Source organism: Labeo rohita, chromosome 1 (assembly GCF_022985175.1).
Source record: "Labeo rohita strain BAU-BD-2019 chromosome 1, IGBB_LRoh.1.0, whole genome shotgun sequence".
NCBI classification, from domain to species: Eukaryota; Metazoa; Chordata; class Actinopteri; order Cypriniformes; family Cyprinidae; genus Labeo; species Labeo rohita.
In genome coordinates this window covers 36,145,634-36,160,087 of record NC_066869.1, presented here as the reverse complement: position 1 = coordinate 36,160,087, position 14,454 = coordinate 36,145,634, and the positions used below count along the sequence as shown (strand labels likewise).

Below are 14,454 nucleotides of genomic sequence, written 5' to 3'. Positions count from 1 at the left end.
ATGCTTTTTAAGAAGAAGTTTTTTAAGAAATATTGTAAAATATTTTTTACTATTTAAAATAACTGTTTTCTATTTGAATAAATGTAATTTATTTCTGTGATCAAATCTTATTCAGCATATTCAGCCTTCAGTGTCACATGATCCTTCAAAAATCATTCTAATATGCTGATTTGCTGTTCAAGAAACATTTTTATTATTATCAATATTTAAAACAGTTGAATAATTATTTTCAGGATTCTTTGATGAACAAAAAGATTCAAAGATCAGCATTTATCTGAAATAAAAAGCTTTTGTAACATTATTCACTATACCATTTAAAAGCTTGTAGTCAGTATAATTTGTATTTAGCAAGGATGCTTTAAATTGATCAAAAGTGATGATGAAGACATAACATTAAAAAAGACTTCTATTTCAGATATATGATGTTCTTCTGAACATCTTGTTTATCAGAGCAACCTGAAAAAATTCTACTTAGCTGTTTTCAACATAATAATGAATGTTTTTGAGCAGCAAATTAGAATATTAGAATGATTTCTGGAGGATCATGTGACTGGAGTAATGATGTTAAAAATTCAGCTTTGAAATCACAGGAATAAATTTCAGTAAAAAGTAAATTTGTTTGTCACAAGGACAAACTCTCATGTGAAATTTTCTAGCTCAAACAGGGTAGCAGGGCTAATGTTTTAAATACTGAAAATGAGACCTCTTGTTGCTAGGCAATGATACATCCCATCCATCCCAAAATTACACCACATGCAATTAGCCACAGAGCCTTCATGCGTCGTTTGATGAGTTTTCACCACAGGGATAAAACGTTATAGCTGTTCACATTAAGGAAGAATAATAATAGTACGCCAGAGGAAAAGCAATAAAAAACCTGTTCACACAAACACTTCTCACTTCTCTTAAGGATCAGTCTGGTAAATGATCTGTCTTCAGTTCACTTCAGACCTGTGCTGCATTTCCACATTACTGTGAAGAATGTACGTTAGTGGTAGTTCCCTGAACCATTAGGTGGTTTTATTTACACTTTGGCTGTGTGAGAGGTTTAAGTAGTATTGGATCTGTTTTTTATCAACCAGTCCAGGCACTGAGCCTTCAAAATATGATCCATGACATCAGACTACTGCTAAAGTTTCCTCTAGTTACATGCTCTCCTTCACATACACACAGAGCTATAAATCTAGATACCTTTGTGGCCCCCTCCCTCTTTTTTTCCTTAGACACTTACACTCACTTTTTCAAGAATGCAGTTAATAGCATGCAGAAGAGCATAACAGTGGTTTTAAATCATTTGAGATCGTTTAGCTCCACACAGGACTAAAGTTAGTCTCTCGCTTCCGAGTTTACGGAGGGTAACATGGCATTTGTACAAAAATAGCATGTACTAACACACTCGCATTCGCTCTAAGCTATTTTTATGCTGTGTGCCCGGGTGTTGGCCAACTTTAATTAAGCTCTGGGGTTACTACCGGCGTGGAATTAAAGGATTGAGAAAGCAATATGCTAAAGTCAGCCCTAATGATGGAACTGCTATAATGTACCACCTAAGAGTTTAAGAGCTGTCAACAGATCCAGCTTCTGGAACTTGGTTAGACTAGTGAGCAAATGTGTGGCGAGTTAACAATCTATGGGATATTGAACTACACTACCAGTCAAAAGTTTTTGGACAGTAAGATTTTTTTTTTTTTTTTTAAAGAAGCCCCTTCTGCTCACCAAGCCTGCATTTATTTGATCCAAAGTGCAGCCACAACAGTCCAATTTTGAAATATTTTTAATATTTAAAATAACTGTTTTCTATTGGAATATATTTTGAAATGTACTTCATTCCTGTGATCAAAGCTACATTTTCAGCATCATTGCTCCAGTCTTCAGTGTCACATAATCCTTCAGAAATCATTCTAATATGCTGATTTGCTGTTCAAGAAAACTTTATTATTATTATTAGTAGTATTATTATTATTACAAAATTTAAAGCAGTTGAGTACATTTTTTGATGAATAGAAAGATCCAGAGATCAGCATTTATCTGAAATAAAAAGCTTTTGTAACATTATACGCTACACCATTCAACAGCTTGGAGTCAGTATAATTTTTTTAATTTTTTGGGGGGAAAGAATGACAGAAAGAGTACTTTTATTTAGCAAGGATGTTTGAAATTGATCAAAAGTGATGATAAAGCCATGTTACAATGTTACAAAAAAAATTCTATTTCAGATAAATGCTGTTCTTCTGAACTTTTCATCAAAGAAACCTGAGAAAACTCTCCTCAGCTGTTTTCAGCATAATAATAATAATAATAATAATAATAATAATAATAATAATGATAAATGTTTTTTGACCAGCAAATCAGAATATTAGAATGATTTCTGAAGGCTCATGTGACTGGAGTAATAATGCTAAAAGTTCAACTTTGAAATCACTGGAATAAAATTAAATTTTAAAATATATTCCGATAGAAATAGTAAAAATATTTCAAAATTTAATTTTTTCTGCTGTACTTTGGATCAAATAAATGCAAGCTTGATGAGCAGAAGAGAATTCTTTAAAAAACATAAAAAACCTTACTGTTCAAAATCTTTTACTAGGTACATTACCACTTTATTGGCCAGAAATGTTATATTTTTGTATCAAATTAAATTGGATAATAAACGTTAAAAAAAGCTACGAATTTAACATGTTATTGTTTAAGATGTTTAACTTTAAAAATAAAGGAAAAGAAAGAAAATATAACATGATATATGTATGTACACCGAAAAAAATTAGTAATTTTTATTTCAAATAAATTCTGTTGTTTTGAAGAATTCTAAAAAAACAATGTGTCACGAAATGTTTTTTGAGCACCAAATCAGCATCTTACAATGATCTCTGAAGGATCGTGTGACACTGAAGACCGAAGTAAATGCTGGTTAAAATTCAGTTTTGCTATCATAGGAAAATAACTTTTGAAAATATAGAACATTTGAAATGAACAATATTTGACAATATTACCATTTACCATTATTAAAATTAAATACATTCTATAGTAGAGTACTGGTCAGTACAGTAGGATTGCAAAGAGGCAAGCGCAAACTATGGGAAGAATGGGTGGTGGTTGTTATTGGAAAATGATTGAGATTCAAAGTTGGGTTCAAGTGCAGCATGTCGGAGCACTGCCCACTTGGCTGTGTCTCAGAAAACATAACCTTTTAATAACCTCATTGAGATCAGTACTACAGTAAGGATTAATGTTGATTGTGAGTCTCAGAAGCTTAATATATACAGTGTCAGGCTCAGAACTGCCCTTTCCAGAATGATGCTTTGGGAATGTGGTGCTGATCCTGCTGCTGACTACTGCCAGACCAAGAGTGTCATTCCGGACAGGGCAGATCCTTTTCCAGAAAAGACCTAACAGTGTAACGAGATACTGCTGTGCTGTCTCTCTCTCTGGCACCACATACATATTTCCGTTACACAGCAATGGTTTCAATCACTAACAAGCAGACAGGAGGGCACATACACATAAACACACAGTCACTCACAGTGGAAACAAAAAAACATGTGCAAACTACTGTTTGCTTCTGTTTACCCCTTGAAGTAGGTCAAGATTCATATTGATCTTTAAGGTTTTACTATTTAATATTATATTTTATGACAGGGTGTTTTTTTTTTAAATAATAATTTTAAATAATAATAATAATAATAAAAAAATAAAAATAAATTAATTAATTAAATAAAAGCTTTTAAACACCAAAAAAAATGTGGCCCCTTGTGGCCCCTTCGGGGTCCTCAGACCTCAGTTTGAAAACTTTCTCTGAAGAGATATGTCAGTCTCACTTCTGTAAAGAAACCTTATAGTATATTAAAGACTGGCAAGCACAGGAGACTTTCTGTTTCATGCAGAGACCTTTGTGAGTGTGATGTCATGGTGTTGGGTTTATGGAAAAAGAAACTTCCTGTATATCTCTGTTTTCCCCAACTGACCGTGAGTGTGGTTTTGTGAGTGTGTGTTTGTGTATGTGGGTGCACATGGTTTGGCTTTGGGTCCATAAGATCGGCTGACTTGAGCTTCCTGAGGAAGGGATCTGATTTGTCATGTGAGGGCGTTTGTGAGTGGCACATAGAGAAGTCATAAATCATCCTCTGAATCATCCTAGTATTACATTGCTGTGCTGTGTCCCTAATCCATACTGTACGGTTCTAAAACTCAAACCCAAAGTCATTTTAAATACTGCAAGTGAATTTAGACATCACAAAAATTACATTTAAATTTAACACTAATTACATTAATTTCAACTTATGAAAATGATATTGAAATAATTTTAGATTATTTTCCCCATTGTTTTGAAAATGATCTTTTTGAGTCTTTTAAAAAGTGAATTTAAAAAAAATATTTATTTGATATTTTCTTTGTAAATTAGGAAACTTCATGTAAAAAATGTGTCTGGCATTTTTCATGTCACTACCGAAACAGTGTGTATTTTTTAGTCCATTAGCTGAGACTAATTTCAACTACACCCCTAAATTTATGATCAGGAAATATTCCTGTCTCCCTGTGTGAGCAGATAGGTCCCATCATTTTGAGGTAAATTTGTTCAAAAGTCTGAAAAAAATCTGTGTGTAACTTTAAGGAACGTCACTAACAAACACCTTTTTTCCAAACACGTTTTAGGCAGTTATTACATAACTTTTAATTTTTATATGTGACAACTGTTCAGAACTGTGTTAGCTAACTATGTGCTGATTAGCATCTTTCAAAATTATCTAAAATCGTTACTACCGAAACAGTTGAATGTTTCGGTAGTGATATCTTTGTTTTTTTGGGGAGTTATCCCATAAAAATGTCATCATTTTGGTAGTGGCAAAAACAAAAAAACAAAAAATAAAAATGCATAGTGCTCATATTTTGGGGAAATAAACACAATTTTAGTACAGTTGTGGAATTTTTGTATTTTAGTAGTGTTTTAGTTTACAAGTTAAAATTGTGTAATCTGATGTGGGATGTTTTGTCAAAAATAAAGTATACAGAATTATCAAATATGATGTTATGATATTTTTTGGTTCAATGCATATTCAAACTAATGAATCCTTAACTTTGAAATCAGTATGATCAACTTTTTGCCATTTACAGAGAAAAATTGGATTCAAAATACAAGAAATCTCATAAATTACATTTGAAATATTGTTAAAAATGTAACTGTTATTGATTTACCTCTGAAAAATTGTAATAAAAAAAATATATATATATACAATGTAGCTGTAAGCAAAATCTGAAAAGGTCAATATAACCTTTCTAAATAAATTATTATTTCTGTTTCAGTAGTGTCAATTTTGGAGAGGGGACAAATATTCCAAAACTTTCTCAAGACACAATATGAGAATTAACTGCACAATTACTAGAAATGTGTACCTTGGATATTATACAATTTGCATACATACAATTTTTTTGTTTATAACTCTGCCTTTGGACCATTTCGGTAGAATGGTCCATATTCGATTCGATTTTAAATTTGATTTCAGATTATTTTGGATATATATCAAGTACAGCACATGTCAAATTTTCTCAAGGAAAAAAAAACCTCACTCAAAAACCTTAAAAAACATTACTACAATATTGGAGGTTAAAATGAACTGATTTGCATACAAATACTTAAATTACATTCAATTAATTTTTAATAATAATAGGGCTTACATAATTATATTTCCACTCCAATTCGTTTTTTAAAATATAAACATTTAAATGGTGGCTGTCATAACTTAATGGATTTACTTAAACATAAATTAAACACTGAACAGTAAAAAAAAAAAAAATGTTATATGGTGCATATATTTAGTAAAACGCTCCTCTCTAGAGTTAATTTTAACTTACTAACGATTTTTTTATAGCCACTAAATATGTTTTTTTCTAAAGTAAATGTTGCATTACGTGACATTGTTTATAAGCTGTTATATTGCGTCACCGTGTCACTCTACATTAACAGGCTGCACTAATCGATTCTTGGGACTTAAGAATCGATATTGTTTTGAGTTTCATAAGAGAATCGAGTAAAAATGAGAAATTTATATATTTTACTCAGCCCTTATATATATATATATATATATATATATATATATATAAAAACAGTTGTGTTAATCAGCAGTCATGAGTCAAAATCACTAGTCTGAGGTTTAGTTATGGGTCTGTTATGTGCTCTTTCCTAGATACGGTAACAGCACTGGGCTGTATAAAGTTCGTGTGGGTGATTATCACTCTCTGGTTCCTGAGGAGTATGAGGAAGAGTACGCAGTGGATAAGATCGTCCTTCACCCGCGCTACCGCGCTGACAGCAATGACTACGACCTGGCACTGGTGCGTGTGTCTGGCCACAGAGCTCACAGGGGTGTCACGGGCGGCTGCGTCACACTGAGCCGCTTCGTGCTGCCCGCCTGCCTGCCAGTGCGGAGGGAGAAAGTGCCAAAGGGCATTGCCAACTGCTACATCACAGGCTGGGGAGACACAGGTTGGAAATGCCATGTAACACACACACAAATTCATGCATTCACACACTCTCCATACATACTATTTGAAATCTGAAGAAATGGATGCAGATCGAATTTAGAAACAATTATAAAAGACTGCTGAACAGCCTCAAGCTGTCATTCTTGAAATGAAGGATGCTTTGAGAACAATTAGAGCAAGAGCTGAGGCTATGCGTGTAAAGTGGAGGTGCTTTTGGGTCTACTACTGAACAGCACAGGCTGACAGGCATAAGATGTGATCAGACAGTGTGAAAGCAGAACTGACAGCGATAATCACACACTGTAAGATAGCAGAATCTTTGTTCTGTGTTCTGTCTGAAACAATCACTGTGTCACTCTCATCCACAGACAGGCAAATAGGAAATACCAGTTAAAGTTTTTGGTAAAACATGTAATGACATTTTCAGTTTAATCATTTAACAGATGCTTTTATCCAGAAGATGTACAAATGAGGAAAAGCACAAGCAGTTTCAGCAGTACCGAATTTTAAAAGTAAACCAAAGTAGTACAAGTAGTAGCAGAGGTGTAAAGGAAAACAGTTGAATGGGAAGTGCCTTTGTTTATGATTATAAGTGCACACCCTTGTGAAAATGAAGTGCACTTTAGCATACTTTTGAAAAAGTAGTACAGAAATAATTTACATTAAAATAATACACGTACAGTAATTGCGAACTGTGCGTTCCTTGTTTTTGGACACTTAACTGCATGTGGATTTCAACTAAATGAAAATGTATTATAATTTAAATTTATATTACATCCAGTTAGCTGAACTTTAGAGTGCTTTTTTGATCTACTTATGTAGGACTTAAAGGTGAAGTTCACTTCCAGAACAAAGATTTACAGATAATTTACTCACCCCGTTGTCATCCAATGTTCATGTCTTTCTTTCTTCAAAACCTCCAACTTCAGAATCTTCCTACATCGCTGCAGACGATCCAGTGTTTACAAAGTGAATGTGGAAAGATTAAATGCTCTTTACAATAAAAGTTCAAACAGTGATGTAGGACGATTTTGAAGTTGGAGAAGAAAATGAGATGGGAGTTTTTCGACATACCCTAACTTGAACCGGAATACACAGAGTTCACGCAGAGCTAGACAAGATGAGAATTTGAGGTTAAAAAGTATGTAAATTGTCATTTTTTTTGTTTTTTTTTTTCAAATAAACGATTGTTTTGCTAGATAAGACCCTTCTGCATCAACTGGAATCATTTAGAGCCCTTTGAAGCTGCATTTAATATGCATTTTGGAAGTTCAAACTCCTGGGCACCATAGAAGTCCATTATATGAAGTGAAATTCTGAAATGTTTTCCTCAGAAAACATGATTTCTTTACGACTGAAGAAAGAAAGACATGAACATCTTGGATGACAAGGGGGTGAGTAAATTATCTGTACATTTTTGTTCTGGAAGTGAACTTCTCCTTTAAGTACATCTTTAAAATTGTATGAAATTTTATAATTACTTCTATTGTCTTGGAAGTATGGTTAAAATGTACTGGCGGATGTACTGACAAGCATTTATGGTAAACTAAAATTGATTTTAAATAATGTAATTTACTTTGAAACTTGTATGCTGTGTATGTATTTGTTACATATTTGTAATGATGAAATTGCAATTTAGTACTTTTAAAATATATTACATTTAAAGATAATATTGAAAAACACAAATGATAGACAAATACTTTACATGTGTTTTAGTATGTTAGTCAACACTTCAAAATAAGTGTACTTTATAGCACAACAAATGTTTATAAAAACTACTGTATGGTTTTAAAAATACTTGACATTATTACAAAATGCACTTTTGTGTAAGCGTGTTAAGAGCAGTCATGAAAGTGTACACTTTAGTGGGCTTTTATTCCATATTATCTGCAGGTGTAGTCTTTTTTTAAAAATAAGATTTGAAGTACACTACAAGTGTACATTTAATAAAATGTAATACAATTGAAAGTGTACAAGGGCATACACTCACTTAAAGGAATAGTTTGCTCAAAAATTCCAATATATTTAAAATTGTCATTTACATTCTGTTCCAAACTTGTATGCTTTTTTTGTGTGGCACACAAGAACATATTTTGAAACATGTTTCAACAGTTGTCCATAAAATGAAAATTAGTCTGGTTGAAAACAGAATTAAAATTTTTGGGTTAACTTTTACTTTAAGGTCACAGGTGTGCTCTTGTATGTGGCTCATCTAACCCGATCTAATGGCAGTTCATACATATTTGACAAGGTACATAATGTAAAACGTAAAAAAATTAACTAATTGGCTGCAAGATAGCGTTGGCTCATCCATTCCAAACTTAGATTATGAATTATTCATTATACAAGTGTTTTTTTCTGCCATAACATAACGTAACAAAGGAAAACTAACGTATGGTCTCAGTAAGTTGTTTAGAGTGCAAAGTTCAGTGTTTTGACACAGAACTTGTTTCACTTGAACCTCAACAACACACATCTGTATTTAGGCAACAAGTATGGAATTTTTAAACAATTCACCATTTGTCAGATTTGTATGAAACCACTTAATACACAAAATATTTTTCGTGTTTCTGATTGTCTGTTTGCCAATCATAGTAAAACATCTGTTTTTCTGCAATAATTAGGCATCATATATCTCTCAGAAATTTAGTAATTATTTGTATCTTTGGTCATATTTGCAAACAAGGTTGTGTATTTGCTAAAGGCTATTTGTAAACACTAGTTTATATATGAGCACATGGCGTGAGCGCCCTTTTAATGTGTTCATAATCACAAAAGTGTGTTTATTAGTGTTCTGTGGAACTATGGACTGTGAAATGAACTAAATATCCAGTAAGAGACACAGATTATAAAAATATTAGCAGCTTGCATCGGTTACATATAAAGTACTAAATTTGTGTACAAAAATGTATATTGGCAGATTTTAAAATTATCATAATCTAAATAGAAGTAGAGCACTTTAGCATACTTTTAAAAAGGTCTTATTATGGAAATAATATACGGTAACCCTTCAGAATATGGAACAATTCTGACTGTTAACTAGTTACTTGCTAATCATATGTTATTAACATATTGGCTGTTTATTAATACTTATAAAGCACCTATTCTACATGACCATATTTTACATCTCTAATCTTACTCAATACCTGAATTACCTTACTAGCTATTAATAAGCACCAAATTAGGAGTTTATTGAGGCAAAAGCTGTAGTTAATAGTTTGTTAATAGTGTGACCTAATATACTTTAAAAGAATGTACTGAATTTAATATTTTGGACACTTAATTGCAGATTTAAAAGAATTATAATAGTTTAAATTTATATTAAATGCAATTAGCTACAATTCAGAGTGCTATTAACCCACTTAAGTAATTATGTACATCTTTATGTGTACTTTCATAATTCTATTGTCTGTATTTAAAAAATATTTCAAATGAAATTTAATTTGAAATTAGAAAGTGCAATTTTAAGAAATAGTCATGAAAGTGTACTCTCTTTAAGAACACTCAAAGTGGCCTTTTATTTTGTTTGGATTATATAGTATTTTATTATATTTATTTAAAAATATATACTTCTGTTGCACTTAATTTTACAGTATTTGTACTAACCTGTAGTTATTAAGTTACTATAAGTATATAGTATGTACATGCAGAACAGGACTCTGAAATACACTAGAAGTACACTAGAAAATAAAATTTAGAGCAATTAAAGTAAAATGTAAATTCTGTCATTAATTACTCACCCTCATGTCATTTAAACCTGTAAGACCTTCATTCATCTTCGGAACAAAAATTAAGATATTTTTGATGAAATCCAAGAGCTTTCTGACCCTGCATAGACAGCAACTCAGCTGGCATGTTCAAGGCCCAGAAGGTAGTAAAAGGGGGGAAGAGAATAAATTGTTGAATAAAGATGTTGTTTTTGTTTCATTTGTGCAAAAAAAGCATTCTTTTCATTACAGTTGAACCTATTCATCGATGTCCTGAAATGTTTCAGTTGCACTGCTGTCTATTCAGGGTCAGGAAGCTCTTGGATTTCATCAAAAATATCTAAATTTGTGTTCCGAAGATGAACGAAGGTCTTAGGGGTTTGGAACGACATGAGAGTGAGTAACTAATGACAGAATTTTCTTTTTTGGGTGAACCTTTAAGCACACTTCTTTTTCACAAGGATATACGCACACACACAAGAAACCGATACCTACGACGACATCTGTCCAGCTGTCTAGTCCCATCAAAAAGGACATTCATGACAGTAGTAACATCTATACAGAGCTGTAATCACAGAACATAAGGAAATCATCAAGAAACCATACAGGCTGTAATTATGATGTCAGTTTTAAGCATCTACACATTATTATGTGACATGTTAATAGCAGGCTTTCATTCTAATGGTCACGTTGTGTTGTAAATCACCTGTGTCTTCTCCCAGTACTTACTATGTGTTCAGTATTCTTAGCAGTGTGATGAATGAAGTGTGTGATGACATTGAAAGGAAGCGAGTACACTCCATTGCATACGTGAACCTTTAAGTCTGATCACTTCCAGACGTCAAGTAAAACCTATTGGTTTTTTCTTTTTCTCAGGTCGTGCATATTCAAAAACTCTTCAGCAGGGTTCGATTTCTGTTTTGAGCAAGCGTCAGTGTGAGCAGCGCTATTCCGACCAGTTCACCAGTCGCATGCTGTGCGCCGGCTCGTCCCACGATGACCACCGCGTGGACAGTTGCCGTGGAGATAGCGGCGGTCCGTTGGTGTGCGAGAGGCCGAGTGGAAGTTGGGTCGTCTATGGGGTCACATCATGGGGTCACGCGTGCCGACTGCAAGACGCACCTGGCGTCTACACCAAAGTCTCTGTCTTCGTGCCCTGGATTAAAAAGGTCATTGGCAAGTAGGACCCAGAAAAATCAACCAATAACAGACATTCTGATTTTGAGGGTAGAAAAATGAAGCACAATTTTAGAATAAAGGTCCTTGCACACAGAGTCTGAAATTTTTGTATGCATTTTTTGTATTTGTCAAAATTCATCAAGCACAGAATGTCACAATGGCTAAGGATGCTAAAAATGCAGAAAATTGAACCTGATTGAATTTTTTAAGTTTTGGAGCCAGTGTGTAAACGTGATTGACATAACATGAGGTTGTATTTCTTTTTTTAACGTGCGAAAATTTCATAAGAGAATTTCAGACTCTGTGTGCAAGGATCTTAAGAAACATTAGCGCAAAATATGTTTTAGATACAGTAGAGTCAAAAGTTTACATACACCTTGCAGAATCTGCGAAATGCTAATTATTCTTATTCTGACATGAATAAGATTTTGTTTACATTTAGTCCACAAGAGAAAATAATAGTTGAATTTATAAAAAATGACCCCATTCAAAAGTTTACATACACTTGAATCTATAAATACTGTGTTGTTACCTGAATGATCCACACCAGTGTTTTTTTGTTTTGGTGATGGTTGTTCATGAGTCCCTTGTTTGTCCTGAACAGTTAAACTGCCCACTGTTCTTCAGGAAAGTCCTTCAGGTCCCACAAATTCTTTGTTTTTTCAGCATTTTTGTGTGTTTGAACCCTTTCCAACAATGACTGTATGATTTTTAAGATCCATCTTTTCACACTGAGGACAACTGAGGGACTCATATGCAACTATTACAGAAGGTTCAAATGCTCACTGATGCTCTGGAAGGAAGATCCATTCATTAAGAGCCAGGGGGTGAAAAGTTTTGAACAGAATGAAGATGTGTACATTTTTTAATTTATTTTTTTTTAAATATTAAAAAGTATTATTAGTATTATAATTACATGTTTCCCAGAAAACAAAATAAGTTGAATTTACCCTGATCTTCAAATTAAAAAAGTTAATGCATCGTGTTTTCTTCTGGAGCATCAGTGAGCGTTAGAACCTTCTGTAATAGTTGCATATGAGTCCCTCAGTTGTCCTCCGTGTGGAAAGATGGATCTCAAAATCATAGAGTCATTGTTTGTAAAGGGTTCAAATACACAAAAATGCTGAAAAACCGAATCATTTGTGGGACCTAAAGGATTTTTCTGAAGAACAGCCGGCAGTTTAACTCATTAACTCATTAACAACTATCACTAAACAAAAAACACTGACATGGATCATTCAGGTAACAACACAGTATTAAGAATCAAGCGTAAGAATCAAACTTAAGAATACAAATATCTATTCAGATCAGTACAAAATAAACAATAACATGCGTTTTGCTAAAATTAACATTTTGCAGATTCTGCAAGGTGTACGCAAACTTTTGACTTCAACTGTAATAGTTTAAAACAATTTCATAACACTAGCTGAAATTAATTCCAGATAAGTCTTAAAAGTTAAAGTGAATTATGTGGTGCCTGACATTAAATATTGTCATCACAAAATGTTAATTTTGCACTGAAATTACACTACAAAACACAAACAAATACAAAACAAGTTGTTTTAACAAAGGTTAGATACTTTTACGGGGAAAAAAAACTGTATCTGAAAAAGTTTTACAGGCCCATCATAATAGCGATGTGTTGACTGGTCTTAAATTGGCATTATTTCAGATCCTCATTCTTTTTCTTTTTTTTTTTTTAATAATAATAAAAATAAGCACTTCTAGGTTGATGAGACCACAATGGTGAATGTGGATTTTTTTTTTTCCTTGTGAATGCGACAATGAACGCATATCTATGTGACTGTATATGACATTAAGAGACTGTTTGAGCCTGTACAATGGGACGAGTGATGTTCCAATTTGACGCATAGCGCATTGAAGAACGTTCCAATGGCTTGAAATCACATCAAGCTTTAATGCTGAAATGAGAAGATTCTGGATTTCCTGCCAAGAAACGTATGGTAATTCTAAACTCCTGGGATATGGTTACAATGCCATTGCTAAGTAACTGACCACATCACCTCATTGACACATTAAATGACATCATAATGCTCCACAGGAAGCATGACATCATTTATTACAGTTCAGATGTTCTTGATGATAACTGGACCGGGGCTTGCCATATTTCAACATCAGGACAAAAAAGCAAACCATATACTTGCTTCAGATTTTTGCAGTGCTGCAGTTACTTCCAGAAGCCAGTGGGATATGGGAATTTACGTGCAATGCAAACTGTTTATACCTCCTTGTTTTAACGTGGTGAGAATGTGGAGCATTTCATGTTAGCTTAAATAATTTGTGTTTGTTTTTTTTGTGATTTATGTCTATACACCTCAATGAGCATGATTTATGAGAGTAGTCTTTAGACAGACTAAACCCATTATTAACACACTTACTGGTCTGTGTATATAAATAAGCTGACCAACCACAAACTCTTTCTTTTTGCACAGACTAAGGTGTTACAGTTTAGACTTTTGTAAATTCATGTTTTTCTAATGCATCGTCATTGTAATCTTCTGTCCACTTCCAAAACAAAGATTTACATATAGTGTACTCACCTCCTTGTCATCCAAGATGTTCATGTCTTTCTTTCTTCAGTTGTAAAGAAATTGTTTTTTGAGGAAAACATTTCAGCATTTTTCTCAATATGGTGGTATGGTGCCCTGATTTTGAACTTCCAAAAGGCAGTTTAAATGCGGCTTCAAACGATCCCAAATGCGGTTGTAAATGATCCAAGCTGAGGAAGTAGGGTCTTTTCTAGCGAAACGATTGGTTGTTTTCATTAAAAAAATACAATTTATATACTTTTTAATGCCAAATGCTCGTCTTGCCTTGCTCTCCCTGAACTCTGTGTTTTCTGACTCAAGACAGTTAGGGTAACGTTATGTCGAAAAACTCCAATCATATTTTCTCCCTCAACTTCAGAAATTAGTTCAAAATCATCCTACATCGCTGCAGAAGTACCGACACAGTCTTTGCAAAGTGAACACGCAAAGAAGGACAATTTTGAAGTTGAGGGAGAACATGGGAGTTTTTTTGACATACCCTAACTGTCATGAACCGGAACAAAAACAGTCCAGGCAGAGTA

General features: G+C 33.4%; 1 protein-coding gene across 1 annotated transcript in view; it reads left to right on the top strand.

Moving 5' to 3' along the window:
- The window catches only part of prss12 (serine protease 12), a 43,955-nt gene extending 31,906 nt beyond the window's left edge, over positions 1-12,049 (top strand). Inside the window, exons 12-13 of the mRNA XM_051108351.1 lie at positions 6,180-6,478; positions 11,061-12,049. Of these exons, the coding sequence (XP_050964308.1) occupies positions 6,180-6,478; positions 11,061-11,368 (607 nt within the window). The 3' untranslated portion in view covers positions 11,369-12,049. The remainder of the gene's footprint in view (positions 1-6,179; positions 6,479-11,060) is intronic.
- The last annotated feature ends 2,405 nt before the right edge of the window (positions 12,050-14,454 follow it).